General features: G+C 46.8%; 1 protein-coding gene across 1 annotated transcript; it reads right to left on the bottom strand.

Moving 5' to 3' along the window:
• Positions 1 to 5,596: 5,596 nt before the first annotated feature.
• On the bottom strand, positions 5,597 to 14,548 carry BAX (BCL2 associated X, apoptosis regulator). The gene is made up of 4 exons (XM_083584122.1): positions 14,456 to 14,548; positions 12,056 to 12,191; positions 11,842 to 11,946; positions 5,597 to 10,075 (listed from the first exon to the last, which is right to left on the bottom strand). Exons 1-4 carry the CDS (start codon positions 14,467 to 14,469, stop codon positions 9,974 to 9,976), a joined length of 357 nt encoding a protein of 118 aa, XP_083440248.1. The 5' UTR covers positions 14,470 to 14,548; the 3' UTR covers positions 5,597 to 9,973.
• Positions 14,549 to 14,554: the final 6 nt, after the last annotated feature.

The following is a 14,554-nucleotide window of genomic DNA, read 5'->3' as shown; positions in this document are numbered from 1 at the left end:
GCCAGCATAACTAAGCCGCTTCTGGCGAACTAGAGCAGTGCACGGAAATGCTGTTTACCTTCCCGCCGGAGCGATACCTATTTATCTACTTGCACTTCGTGCTTTCGAACTGCTAGGTTGGCAGGAGCAGGGACTGAGCAACAGGAGCTCACCCCATTGCGGGGATTTGAATTGCCGACCTTCTGATCAGCAAGCCGTAGGCTCTGTGGTTTAACCCACAGCGCCACCCGCGTCCCTCTTTGTAAAGTACCTACAAGTAATAATGGTTTTTAAGTTAGCCCAAGAGGCACCACAGCAGCAATTCAACAGAACAAGTAAACCCCAAAGAGAAATGTGATTCAGGGCCAGCTTAAAAATATGTTCACTCAATAGAAATGAAGGATACTGTTTTCTTTTGTTCATATACTTGTACTGAGTCACACCATTGGTGCATCTGGGCCAGTATTGTCTACCGTGGCTGGCAGCTCTCTAGCACTAGATCCTCCAGAATCTCAAACAGGAACCTATGGCTTCCGGATGTTGTTCAACTCCATGTCCCATCATCCCTGACCGTTGGTCTTGCTGGCTGATGCAGCTGGGAACTGCAGTCAAAATCATCCAATGGGCCACAGGTTCCCTATCCCTGCCGTAATGTCTAACTGGAGACAGTGAGAATTTTGAACCTGGAATAATATACCTGCAAAGAATGTGCTGTGGTGTAGTGGTTAAGAGCAGTGGACTCGTAATCTGGTGAACCGGGTTCGCTTCCCCGCTCCTCCACATGCAGCTGCTGGGTGACCTTGGGCCAGTCACACTTCTCTGAAGTCTCTCAGCCTCATTCACCTCACAGAGTGTTTGTTGTGGGGGAGCAAGGGAAAGGAGAATGTAAGCCGCTTTGAGACTCCTTAGGGGAGTGATAAAGCGGGATATCAAATCCAAACTCTTCTTCTTCTGATGTCTTCTTCTGAGAACGGAAGAGTCCTTCCACTCCTTGACTATAACTCTAAATAACGTCCCCGCCCTATAGATTCCTGCCCATATATGTCACTTATCCAGCCTCCCGGCTGCTGGATCCGGGCAGCCAATTGGTTCCTTAAGAAGGCCATGGCCCAGTCCACCAGTGTGTCAAACCAACTGGAACTGGACTAGAGTTGAGGAAATAAAGGAATGCTGCCACTCATTCAGTAGAGAGAAGCCAGACTTAACAGTAGTATAATACCTTTATTGTTGCTGGCATCCATCTGTCTCGAGAGACAATGGCGTGTGCCTCCGGGGGTGAAGTCAAAACTCTGCACTAGCAGCAGTGACCTCCCTGGGGTGCAAGCCTGGGTGGTATGTATGGAGGTCCAATGACAAGACTCTTGGACTCGCTGATGTGGCCCCAAAGGAAAGCAGAACAATACGTTTGGCTGCAGGAGTTGCCAGAAGGAGGCATACAAAGCATAATCTAACCATTTTAGGGACTCCACTCCAGATTTGTGTAGGGTTTACTCCTTAGCTTTTTCTTCTCCCAAAGATGTCCCACAAGGCAGCAGAGGCTTAGGACTGGAGAGTTCCTTCTTCTAGATGGGCTGCCTTCCCAGGTTGACAAGCCTTATCTGCCCCTCACCTCCACAGCATGTGTAGAAACCATCTTCTTGACCATTGGAACTCACTATTGTCTGCTCAATCCACTGGAGCCAGTCTTTTCATGCAAGGGAAGTCCCTAACTCATTGAGGGTTTGAGACCCATCGGCTACCTTCACCTCATTTAGCTGATCAGTCAAAGCCGTTCCCAGGGTGTGGCCACTGACCCATGCTGACAGCTTCTAGGAGCCACAGGTGAGAGCTGAGTGCAGAGTGGGGACTAAAGGTGAACAAAGTACCCCAGAAGCGGCATTATATGTCCCTCACCAGAGGTACTATAACTCTCCTAACACTCCTAACACTTTATGAGTAACAAAAAATACAGAGTAATGAATAACCTTTAGAGTTCACCAGGTGGAAAAATCAAAATTGGAAACAGAACTGTTAGATCCCAAAACTAAGATATTATCAAGAATGTATAACTTGCTGTTGAAATGGAATACTCAGGATGAAACGGTAAAATCTGCTATGATAAAATGGGCACAAGATGTTGGACATAACATTATGTTTGCTGACTGGGAACAGTTGTGGACCACAGGTATGAAATTTACGGCATGTAATGCCTTAAGAGAGAATATTATGAAAATGATATACAGGTGGTACATGACACCAGTCAAGCTTGCAAAAATATATCATTTGCCTGATAATAAATGTTGGAAATGTAAAGAAAATGAAGGTACATTCTTTCACCTTTGGTGGACGTGCCCAAGGATTAAGGCTTTCTGGGAGATGATTTATAATGAAATGAAAAAGGTATTTAAATATACCTTCCTGAAGAAACCAGAGGCCTTTCTCCTGGGCATGGTCGGCCAATTGGTGTTAAAGAAGGATAGAACTTTCTTTATGTATGCTACAATGGCAGCAAGAATACTCATTGCAAAGTATTGGAAGACACAAGATCTACCCACCCTGGAAGAATGGCAGATGAAGGTGATGGACTATATGGAACTGGCGGAAATGACTGGCAGAATCCGAGACCAGGGAGAAGAGTCGCTGGAAGAAGATTGGAAGAAATTTAAAGACTATTTACAGAAACATTGTAAAATTAATGAATGTTAAAATGATGTCGGAATGAAATGAAGTGGTTTTAGCAGCAATGTTATAACGGAGTATGTAAAAATGGATTGTTAACAGGTGAAAATGTAAAGCTATAATATATTAAGATAAAGAATTAAGATAAAAACAAAGAGGGAAAGTATTTGCTGAATTAACCATTTGAACTGGAATACAAAAAAGGGAGGTGTGAGGAGGTCAGGGAAATAAGTAAATGAAAGGCAAGACATGGAAAGATGGATTTATTTTTAATTGTTTCTATTTTTTCTGTATTTTGTATTTTCTGCTTCTTTTTTCTATTTCTTTTTTACTTTTGTAACTCTTTCTGAAATTCTAATAAATATCATTAAAAAAAAAAAAAAAGAGTTCACCAGAATTCTTCAGGCAAGATCTTCATTTTTCCCGCCAAAAATGGGTAAGGGCGTGAAGGAAATGAATTGGAGAGAGAGAATAAAAGTTGGCAGCTTATGACAGTCTTAAGGATATCACCCTAGATTCCCTCACTAGGGAGTAAGCGCCATTGAATTTAGTGGGACTTAATTCAGAGTAAGCATCGTTAGGCGTGTGCTGGAGGAAGTGGTTTGCCAGCCTGAGTTCAGTGGGACTAACTCCAAAATGAGTGAGAACAGGATTCCATATGGTATTTGGTAAATCCTAGTGTTCAATGGAGTTTACTCCCAGGTAAGTAAGCACAGGAGTGCAGTCTGTGTTTTCCTCACAACAACCTTGTGAGGTAGGCAAGTGACTGCCCCAAGTTGCCCCCAAGGGACTATTATGGCTGACAGATAGGGATGCAGCTGTTGGCACGTTCCTTGGTCAAAATGGACCTAAAATGTGTCCTCCGCGTTGTTAATTTGCCTCTAGAAATTGTTAGGTTACTGGAATGAGAAGGCACAGCTGTGTTGCAAAAGCCACCTGATAATCCGGATGACTTTTAAGCACCCACCCACAGCCTCTTCAGGGATGGCACTGCAGACACCCCTGCTTTGAAGATCCTTCCTTTGCTTCCCTGGGCGATGACTCTGTATAAAGAGTAGAAGATGACAAGGATCCAGCCCCAGTTGATCCCCATAGCAAACAGGTGCTCAGACACCTCAGCCAGGAGTTTCAGTGGGTTGTGACCTGCTACGCGTTCTGTCATGCTGAAAGGAGTGTGGAGTCAACAAGCTTAGTGAGGGGCCCAAGACTGAGGTGGGGAAAACCTCAGGCCCAGGGTCCAAATGTGGCCCTCCCGGACTTTCTGTCCGGCCCTCGGTACTCTCCCCGGGCCATGCCTGCTCCCCTTCGCATCCTACTTTGCCTGGGTGGAAAGTGTCCTTGAACTGCAAACATGCCTCTGGAAAGGGATACATATAGAAGTCTCTGATTTTTGCATGCACTGGGCTGCTGCCTTCCTTAAAGCAATAAGAGTAGCATCTGTTGCTCCACCCAGTACTGGACCCCCACCCCAAGTAGGCTGCGAACAAGGAACTGAGGCTGTTGGGGCAAAGAGTTACCCCGTCCCTGAATTAGCAGAGTTTAGGATTTGTGTCTCCGTCTGTCCCCTTTTGCCACTAACAGCCTCAATATGGTTTAAAATCAAAACACAACATCGAAACAATAAAGCGATAGAGGTAAATGCAGCAAAGCCAGTAGCTATATATAAAAACATGAAAGGGCTCAACATATCCCTATAAGCAGAAGAGGGCAGGTCAGAATAAAATACCTGGAGAGGATTTGCTTGACAACTGGAGGGTGAGAAAAGAGAGAAAAATGAATGAATCTGGGTGCTATCATGGAAAGTGTCCTTTCCCTAGCAGCCACCTTCTGAGAGGGAAGGAGGGAGACCCCTGGTGGTCAGGCTGCATTCTTGCATGGTCCATTGTTTAATACAGTGGTACCTCGGGTTACAGACGCTTCAGGTTACAGACTCCGCTAACCCAGAAATAGTACCTCGGGTTAAGAACTTTGCTTCAGGATGAGAACAGAAATTGCGCTGTGGCAGAGGGAGGCCCCATTGGCTAAAGTGGTACCTCAGGTTAAGAACAGTTTCAGGTTAAGAACGGACCTCCAGAACAAATTAAGTTCTTAACCTGAGGTACCACTGTACCATATTGGCTCGAATATAAGCTGTACTCCCTCCCCGCCCCCCAATTCTGATTGTGAAAAGTTAAAAGTGCGGCTTATATTTGTGACCTTACCAAAATCGGCTTGGAGTGGGCTTATCGCAGGATGTTGCCTGGTTTCAGCTGGGCCGGCTCCCAAAATGGCGGCGGGGTGAGGGGATCCCTGAGAGGGAGCCAGAAGGCGGCGAGGAAGGGAGGAGCGTGGGTGAGAGAGCAAGAAGGTATGCTAGGAGGAGTAACAGGAGATGCAGCCAGTGTGCTGGGACTAGTACTATCCCGAGGTGCTGCCTGGCTTTAGTCTGCCGAGGGGCGCATGAATCCCACCAGCCGCCGCCTCTCTCATCCCATTGAGGGGCCATGGTGGTGCTGATCCTCTGGAAGTGCTGCTGCCGGAGTTAAGGCGCTGCCTCCTTGGCCCCCGCTCCTCAGGTATTGTCTTTTTTTCTTTCCCTTTTAATTTTACAGGTGTGGCTTATATTCAGGTGCGGCTTATATTTGGGCCAATACGGTAATATCTCTGTAGTCCTCAAACCAAACTTGGGTTTTCCATTTACCAAGCAAGCACGCACACTCAGGATCTAACACAGATAAAGCATAACTAATCTGGGTTAAGTAGAACCGAGTATTATGTATTCTTTATGTAAGAACATATGCAAGGGTTTGCTAGATCAGATCAAGGCCCAGCAGCCTTTGGCAATAATCCCAGAAATCAGCAGGGACCTTGGTGGTCCATCATATATTAGTCAGTTGGCAGGTTGTACTCATACAGTTTGCTTGTCATTTCCTCCCTCAGACCCTTCCCCCCCTTTATGAATAACTCCCAAGACTTGCAATTTAATTTTAAAAAATCTTTTAATTCATTGCCACACACCAACAAAAAACTGTAACTTCACAGTTAACAGATCAGAAAAGATGTATCAAACTTTTTTTCCTTAAAAAAAATTATAAAATGGGTAATTTGATTTATTTTAAAAAAGTACAGAAACTATTGCGTCGGTAAGGGGTCAATTGCATAGAGACATGTGAATCAACTTCAACTGTTAAGACGGCTGCTGCCACCCTTCAAGTTACAGTACAAGGCTGGCTTCATGGCAGCCATATGAGATTGCTGTTGGCTGTACCCTCCATTGGGGCTTATTACCCCCTGCTATGCTCCAGGGCTGTGGATCTCTTGCAGGGTATGCCAAAACACAGAAATACGCACTGTTAAATGTTTATTTCCCAATGAAATAACACGGCACTCTGCAGAGATACAGAGGGGGCAAACCTACTGACAAATTCTGAGGCCTCGCTAAGGGACTTGTGTCTCCCCTGTCTCAATGACATTTTCACTTCACCCCCCGCACTCCCTCCTGAAACAAAAGCAGCCATTGCTGAAGGCCTCAGGTCAGCCTGAAGCAGATTTTGTAGGAGGGTGGAGTAGGAGAAGGCTGACCCACTGCTGCTTGCTGGCCTTGACGCTTTAAGGACTTCTGCCAACAGCTCACCTCCATTTCAGAAGCAGGTCACGGCTCAGCAGGACTGATTTACGCCACATTTGCAACATACACTTAAAGCAATGCTATGCCACTTTTAACACACACGGCTTCCCCTAAAAAATCCTAGGAACTGTAGCTAGTTAAAAGCACCGAGAGCTGTTTGGAGATGTGTTTTCCCCCTCACAGAGCTGCAATTCCCAGAGTTCCCTGGGAAGAAATATTGTTAAACCACTCTGGAAGGGGAATAGGTTTCCTAGCAACTCTTTAACTCTCAGCACTCTTAACAAACTACAGCTCCCAGGATTCTCTGGAGGAAGCCATGGCTGTTCTAACATGATTTAAGAGAGCTTGAAATGTATAGTGTGGGCCTGGTCCCTTGGCACGAGTGCCTGCCTCCATATTGGAGACAACCCATCCAGCAGGACCATTTGTGTGTTCAACTCCTCCACCACCATGAGATTAGCTGGCAAATGTGGACAACCAGAGAACCTCTCAGCAGTTGTTTGCCACAGCCCCTTTGGCACTTGCCCAAATAGATGAGCAGCAAGTCCACTGGGCATCAAGAGAACAGCTGAAGATGCTGGTAGAAAAAGAGATTAGTCACAAAAAGAAGAAGAAAATAAAGAATGATGCTGGGTGGGGCTTCGGGAACAGAAATACAGGGCAAGACACATACCCAAGAAGGGGGCAAACCCAGGGTCACACACATATACAGGTCTTGGCATATTTGTAATGCAACCCACAATTAACAATCAAGGCTGCAGAGTAGTTGACACAAAACCTATCCAGACATGAACTGCCCCTCAGGTGGTGATGTTTAAACCCAAGAGTTAAACCCTCCAACGTTTTCTTGCACCATTAACCACGCTTCCTTAATACCCCAGAAGCCCTTAGAAGAGAAACAAACAGAAAAAAACACCCCACATATTGAGATTATCAAAGCACTGAAAACCCATTATTTCAGAATCCTCCCCTCCCCAACCTCCCAGTTCAATTCATTTCCACTTTCAGACTCTACAATCCCAATCAAAGTCATGACATTAAAGACTCCAAATATAAGACTTCAGATGCCCATCATCCCAATCCCAACAGCAATATGCATTTTCCTGTCTGTCCCCCCACCCCACCCCAATGGGGAAAAACTCAAGCCCCTCCCTTAATGACGTTACACTCCCGCAAACCCAACCCCTGAGGTAACAAAATCCCCCCTCCCAATATAATTATTCAAGTACATTTGGTTCTCCCTGACCCGCCTCTCCCACACCACTATGGGATATTTCATGCTCCAAATCTTAAACTTCCCCCTCCTCGTTTCCCCATCAGCTTCACGACGCAACATAGGGCTGAACCGATTTGCCCAACGGCTGTAAAGGAGGATTATTGGGGGCTTCTAGGTGTCATATCCTGCCCCGATTGTATGTGCTGTCAAATATGTGTACAGCTGGGGGTGGGGGAAGGGATGTATAGGCTGCATCATCACTTTCTGCAAGAGGCACTGTGCGAGTTGCGGGGAACGAGTGACCTTGCAGATGTTGTTGCATTCCTGTCATCAGCCCCAGCCAGTCTTGGCCAATGGCGGAGGATGATGGGAACTGCAGCCAACAACACCTGGAGGGTTACAGGCTTGCCACCGACACTGCACAGGCCTTGGCAACCACATGAGCCTTTTGCTTCTGCTTATGGAATCACCTAGCCTTCCCTTGTGCCTCACCAGCACACCCTGTTGGCTGAGGGGGATGGGAGCGGTAGCTCAGAACATCTGGAAGGCAGCAATTCAGATACCCAAATGCTGTTCTCTGTTGGACCCTTCTCTGCTGTATGCCATCACCCTCCCCTTCCCAAGATGGCCTCTGAGAAGCATCTGCTGCTGGAATCGGGGACAGAAGCTTTTTTGCCAGATTTGACGGTCTCAAGCGGTATTATCCAGTTCCTCAGCAAAGTTAAGCAGTTGAGAAGGCCAAACTGCTCCAGCCCTTTACTTGTGCCTTATTTTGAGCCCCTGTTCTTCCTCGAAGCGGGCACATGCACCCAGCTCTCTCCTGGCACCCACGCAGCAGGAGGGATGGCTTGGTGACTGAAAGGTTGCCTAACTAAGAAGACGACTACAGGAAGTGGATTTTGCCAGTTACGGGGCAAAGCAGGCCCCCAAACCACCCAATATATACCTCAGCAGTTCCAGCAGCATACCTCTCTGCCACCCTTCACCCCCTTGTGCCAGACAGTCCCGCACCTGTCTGTCTCCATCTGCCATGAACAACTTTCTCCAAAACATCAGGGAAGATGCTGACTGGTAATAAGTATTTTTGAGAACCCATTACAATGAGCAACTGATGAACTGGAGGAAAGGGGAACAAAGAAGCAGACAGCACCCAAGACTGCTAGGCAAAGACAAAAGCTCTGGCCCCTTACAGTAAGTAGTTAAGTTTCCAAGCACCTGTTGGCAAGAAAGTAAACGCCACATGTTTCAAGGTGCGCTGCCAGCACGGTAGCACAGGTTTCGGGGTGTTATGTGCTGATATGCAGTCACAATACCTTATCACTGTGCATGTGGGGGAAAGGAGAGAAAGAGGAGAAGCCACACTGAGCCAAATGCCCCCATCACAGGTAGGATTAAGATATTCCACACTGGCACATGGAGTAGAAAGGTTTGCCAGAACAGTTTGGTGCTTTTCTTCTTCTTTTCTTTTCGCCTAATAAACCCCTGGAGGACAATTAATCCATTAAAATACAGAACGGAGAAGAGATGAGCAGCGAGATGAGAAAACTCTGTGGGATAGACAGAAACCCAACCTGCAAACCCTCCTCACTTCTTCTGCTTTTTAAGCAACCAAGGCTCTCTCCAGCTTCTGAAAGCTTTTTCCAGGGGACAGAACAAAGCAGGTGAATTTCCTTCTTGCAATGTCTTCTGTTCCACTTGGAGAACAACTGCTTTCTAAAAGCACTTCTCTTGCTTTCTTGACTTGGGGCATATGCATGAGTGCCTCTCTTTAGCACCACCTAGAGTTTTTCTCTAGAAAAACAGATGGATCTGGTAGAATGAAACAAGGCTCTGGAATTCCTACTGTTTTAACAGGTATGGAAGTTTCCTCAAAACAAGGACAGGCAAACAGAAAAACGAAGACCCAACACACAAATCGGTTGCTGCAGAGTCTCTCCCTAAATTCACTTCCTCGGCAGTGCTGATTCTTAGCTGGGTCAGGAAGTTGCCTTGAAATCCTGAAATCCAAACCACTATCATCTGCTCAGACAATTTCTCAAGTTCTGCAGGGAAAGAATTTGGTTCTCTCCTCTTGAGGATTTCTCAATCTGCATTTCTAGAGTGGTCTCACTTCAGTTTGAGAGATGCCACCTGAGAGAGTCATCCTCTTTCTCGAAAACTGAACAGGAATTCAGCAGCGTCGACAGACCCTCCAGCAAACAAGAACAGCCACTCAGATCCTTCATTTCATAGTCCAAAAACACTCCATGTCCTCTGACCCTAAGAGGCACAGATAGGCAAAAAGCAAAGCCAAATAGTACACATTCCTTGGGTGAAAGAAGGGTGTGCACTTAAAAAGAAAAAAAAGGCACCAAGATAATGACAGCATTTGTTTTAAAAGCTCCCCTGCCCATAACAGGAGGGGGAAAATCCTAGCCAATTTTCATTCTTTGATTAGAAAAAAAGAGGGGAAAGTGACTCCCCCGCTTTGTCATCACAATGAAAAGGCCCCCCTTTGGTGGGGGGGCTGAGGATTAAGACATTTTCCAGAAGGTCAGCGAGGCAGTCAAGACACCTGCGGCAAATACAGCGATGGTCTGCCAAGTGGGGGTGCCAAAGTAGGACAGGAGGCCTTCCTGGAAGGGAAAGAAAAAAGGATGGCAGTAGTGAGAAAAAGCATGCAGAGACATGTCAGAGGCAGTCAAGTCCCACTAATGGCAACTGCGGGAGGGGAGAGGGCTCTTGCACTCAGGTCTTGCTTGCATGCTTCCCAAAGGTATCTGGCTGACTGCTGTGAGAACAGGATGCTGGACCACTGACTGATCCAGAAGGACACTCTTAACAAGTTCTTAAACAGCTGTCCATGGAGGTGCAGGTTAATTCTGTGTCCAGGGCGGCTGTCTACCAGCTCCACCTGGTATGCAGGCTGAGACCCTACCTGCCCGCGGACTGGCTTGCCAGAATGATGCATGCTGTAGTTATCTCCCACTTGGACTACCGCAATGCGCTCTACGTGGGGCTACCTTTGAAGGTGACCCGGAAACTGCAATTAATCCAGAATGCGGCAGCTAGACTGGTGACTGGGAGTGGCCGCCGGGACCACATAACACCGGTCCTGAGAGATCTGCATTGGCTCCCAGTACGTTTCCGAGCACAATTCAAAGTGTTGGTGCTGACCTTTAAAGCCCTAAACGGCCTCGGTCCTGTATACCTGAAGGAGCATCTCCACCCCCATCATTCAGCCCGGACACTGAGATCCAGCGCTGAGGGCCTTCTGGCAGTTCCCTCATTGCGAGAAGTGAGGTTACAGGGAACCAGACAGAGGGCCTTCTCGGTAGTGGCACCTGCCCTGTGGAACGCCCTTTAGATGCAAAGGAAATAAGCAGCTATCTTATTTTTAAAAGACATCTGAAGGCAGCCCTGTTTAGGGAAGTTTTTAATATTTAATGCTGTATTGTTTTTAGCACTTGATTGGAAGCCGCCCAGAGTGGCTGGGGAAACTCAGCCAGATGGGCGGGGTATAAATAATAGATGATGATGATGATGATGATTATACTGCAATGCTCCATGATGGGAGAAAAGCCCCGTGTTAGTATTTGGATCTGCTCCAATCACATGTGGAAAGGGGCGGAAGAGGGGTACAGTTTTAAACAGCAAAAAACAGGGGGGGATGCCAGCAGACTGTGTTAAACCTTCTCTCCAATCACAAGTTACTGCCCTGCAGCCTCTGCTCCTTCAACACCACCCCCACTGGCCCAACCAGGTACTCTTCTCTCCAGCTAACCTTGTTAAAGGAACAGAGATCAGTCAAAAGGAAAAAAAGTATTGACTGGGGTGGGGGGAAGGGCTGCAGAAGGTAAAATCTAGGAGCAAGAATTGCTTGCTTCCTATCACCAAAAAGACATCAGCAAAAGGCAACGTATATTCAGATTTCCAGAATATGTAAGCTTTTTAAGGTATGATAAACTAATCAGTGAGAAAGGCAGCTGAAGCTGTTATTTGACACCCATACTCACTAAACGGGCTACTCAAATCATGCTGACTACCCAGCAGTCTTGCAAGGCTTCCTCATTGTTCACTTTTAAGGTGCAATCATCATCATCATCACTCTACAAAATTAGGCTGCTGTAAATGAGAAAGCACTGTGGAAAACCAGGAGTGGATTTACTTGTTAAAGGATTTGTGTGTTCACTTTTGGTACTGAAAACACAATGCCTGTCCTGAGCTTCATGTACACAGAGACACTCTGTCCCTTCATTCCAAGTATTTCCCACCTGATTCTGGCTGGTATGGTTCTCGTAAAAAAACAACAACCCAAAACTCAAGCAGATTCCATCAGCCTGAAGTCTGCCCACCCCTAGCCTAAGATTTTCTACGCCCCAAAGCATCACTGTATACTCACCCATCCTCCCTGGGCTTGAATCCAGGACAGGACATGATTCTGGATGTATTCCATGGTCCAGCTGATGATCGTCCTTATGAGCTCTGGTAATTTAGTGCAAATTGCCTGCCCAAGGGTGAGGAAAGGAAAAAAGAGGGAAGAGCAGCCCGTTATTAGATGCAGCGAAGGAGAGGCCAGACCAGACGGGGTGGGGCTGGGAACATGACACACCCACCTTGAGGACCAGCTTGCAAGCGAAGTAAAAAAGAGCCACCACACGGCCCCAGTTGAAGGTTCCATCCGAGAACATCTCTGCAGCCACTCGGAAAAAAACTTCCTTGGGAGGATACATCTGAACTTGCTCGATCATTCTGCAGGGGACACAGGATAAGGAGTAGCTCAGCTTAGGCATGCTTCCAGCCACAAAGAAGACGCTGGCAACACTGAGGTTTCCTCCCACACAAACCACAAAGCGCTTGGGCTCAGTGCAGACTCGGAAAAAGAGACACCTAGCACTGAGCTGAGGCTTCTGTAAAAAGCTAATGCCATTTAATAAGTTCGGCAGACGTGCATCTGACAAGGCAGAGAGTCAACCACAGAGAACAGATCAGAAAGTCACCCAGCCGAATTTTGCCCTCTAGACTCCAACCCCATCCGGATAGGCAGTAGTCGAGGAGTTGTAAGATCAGAGACATCAGAAAGACAACCAGTTTCCCCATCCCTACTCCAAAGCAAGATGGTCCACAGTGGGTACCCGGCTTCCTTTGCATGAAATAGAGCATATTAAAACCCGGGTGTAAATGTGCACTCCAAAAAGAGCCCCGGCAAAATTTGAGGATGCCAGAAAAGAAATGCAACCGTACCCAGATGCCTAGCCTATGTTATGGGAAGCAAGGGAGCAAAAAAACAAAAACAAAACCCCAACACATTTATTTACAGGTGGAATATGAAACAAAAGCCACCCACAAAGTTCCCCAAAGGCGCAGAAGCACATTCTAATCATTCTAATGTCTCCCGTTGCAGGAGTGTTTGATGTCCATGCAAAAGGAGTGGAAACACTTCTATTTTACTTGGTCTTGTCTGTCCTCAGAAGCCCCATGCAGTGATGCAGTAAGTTCTCTCTCTAGGCCAGCCTCAAATATTTCATCACACACTAGGGCCACCGAGAAGCAGAAGCCAGGAATGGGTGATGCAGAAGGACAGGGGAAGAGAGGGAGGAGGTGTCAAAGATGAAAAACAAGCTAGTGTCTCAATAACCACTTGGTGAGGAGGAGAATTAGCCTAGCCTAGCTGGAATCACAGCAAAACCTGCCTTCTAACCCCATTTTTGACACTGCGTCACCTGGAGAGGATCTTGCAGGTGTGCTCTCTCTCTCTGTGCTCAAAGCATGCGAACATACACAGCAAGAGGTTCTTGGAATAGAACTGCATTTCACCTGTCCATATCGAGCTGGGGAATCACTTCCAGCTGGCAAGCCAGATTCATTGTGGCTTCTGTGGGCCACATTTGACAGGTGGGTGGGGCCATCTAACCTGTCTAGCACCGGATCTCATATAACATTTGGTGTGTTTGACTCTTGGCTGAAGCAGCACAGCTTGCACTCGGGATCAGATTTAAACGCGGCCAAGTACAAGTCGTGCTGGAAGAGGAAATGGGGAACCTTCCCTGAATAAAAAGGAGTGGTATTTTGGGCAGACGTCCAAATCCATTCAGAATCCCCGGAGTGAACCAAACCCCGGTGGTGAGGTTTATATGCGGCACAAAACCTAAACAGCATCCCCACAGAGAGCTACAACTTCCAGAAGGTTTAGCAATCAATCCCTCTTCCCCGAGAAATACAGTGGTACCTCGGGTTACAAACTCCACTAACCCAGAAGTAGTACCTCGGGTTAAGAACTTTGCCCCAGGATGAGAACAGAAATTGTGCGCTGGCGTCGCGGCAGCAGCGGGAGGCCCCATTAGCTAAAGTGGTTAAGAATGATTTCAGGTTAAGAATGGACCTCCTGAATGAATTAAGTTCGTAACCAGAGGTACTACTGTATGGGGATTTTAGGTCTGTTAGGGGAACAATGTCTCCTAATAACTCTCAGCTCCCTTAAACTATACTTCCTAGGGCCCTTTGGGGGAAGCCATGCTTGGTTAAAGTGGTATAATAATAACAACTGTACACTACAGAAGTAGACAAGGTGGATGCAGCAGGTAGCTTTTTTCCACGACACCTTGTATGAGGTATGTCCTCTCCAGAAATGCTCACTGAGTACATGCTGTAATCTCTTTGCTGCCCCAGGCAAATGTTTATTTTTTGTGATTCAAGTAACTTTTTACTGATGTTGTTGTTTTAGTGCTCTTGTTGCTTTGTGTTTTTTTAATCCTACCTGCGCTGTTTTAATCCTGCATCTTTCCAGGAGCTTATGGACAGTTAACAAGTTAAACTAAGAAAAAAGCAAGTTCCTCTTCTGCATACACAGCACAGGGATGGGCATTTCCCCTTGCTATCAATAAAGAGGCACAGATTGGTAGAGGACAGAAAGGCAATTGTGCTTCCGCTGGTTCTACTCCCATTTGCCAATAAACAATACCAGGAAGAAGGGCCTATTACCCTGGTTTCTCGCCCCCACGTGACAGTAAACGCACCTCTGCAGCTCCATGTTCCCGTCCAGCTCGTCTCCAATTCGGCGCAGGCAATCGCTCAGCTGCTTGGTTTTCGGGTCACAAGCCTCAGACTCGGAGACC

This window comes from Podarcis filfolensis (genome assembly GCF_964270895.1).
Source record: "Podarcis filfolensis genome assembly, chromosome: 13".
Classification (NCBI taxonomy): Eukaryota; Metazoa; Chordata; class Lepidosauria; order Squamata; family Lacertidae; genus Podarcis; species Podarcis filfolensis.
This window is presented reverse-complemented; position numbering and strand designations above follow the sequence as displayed.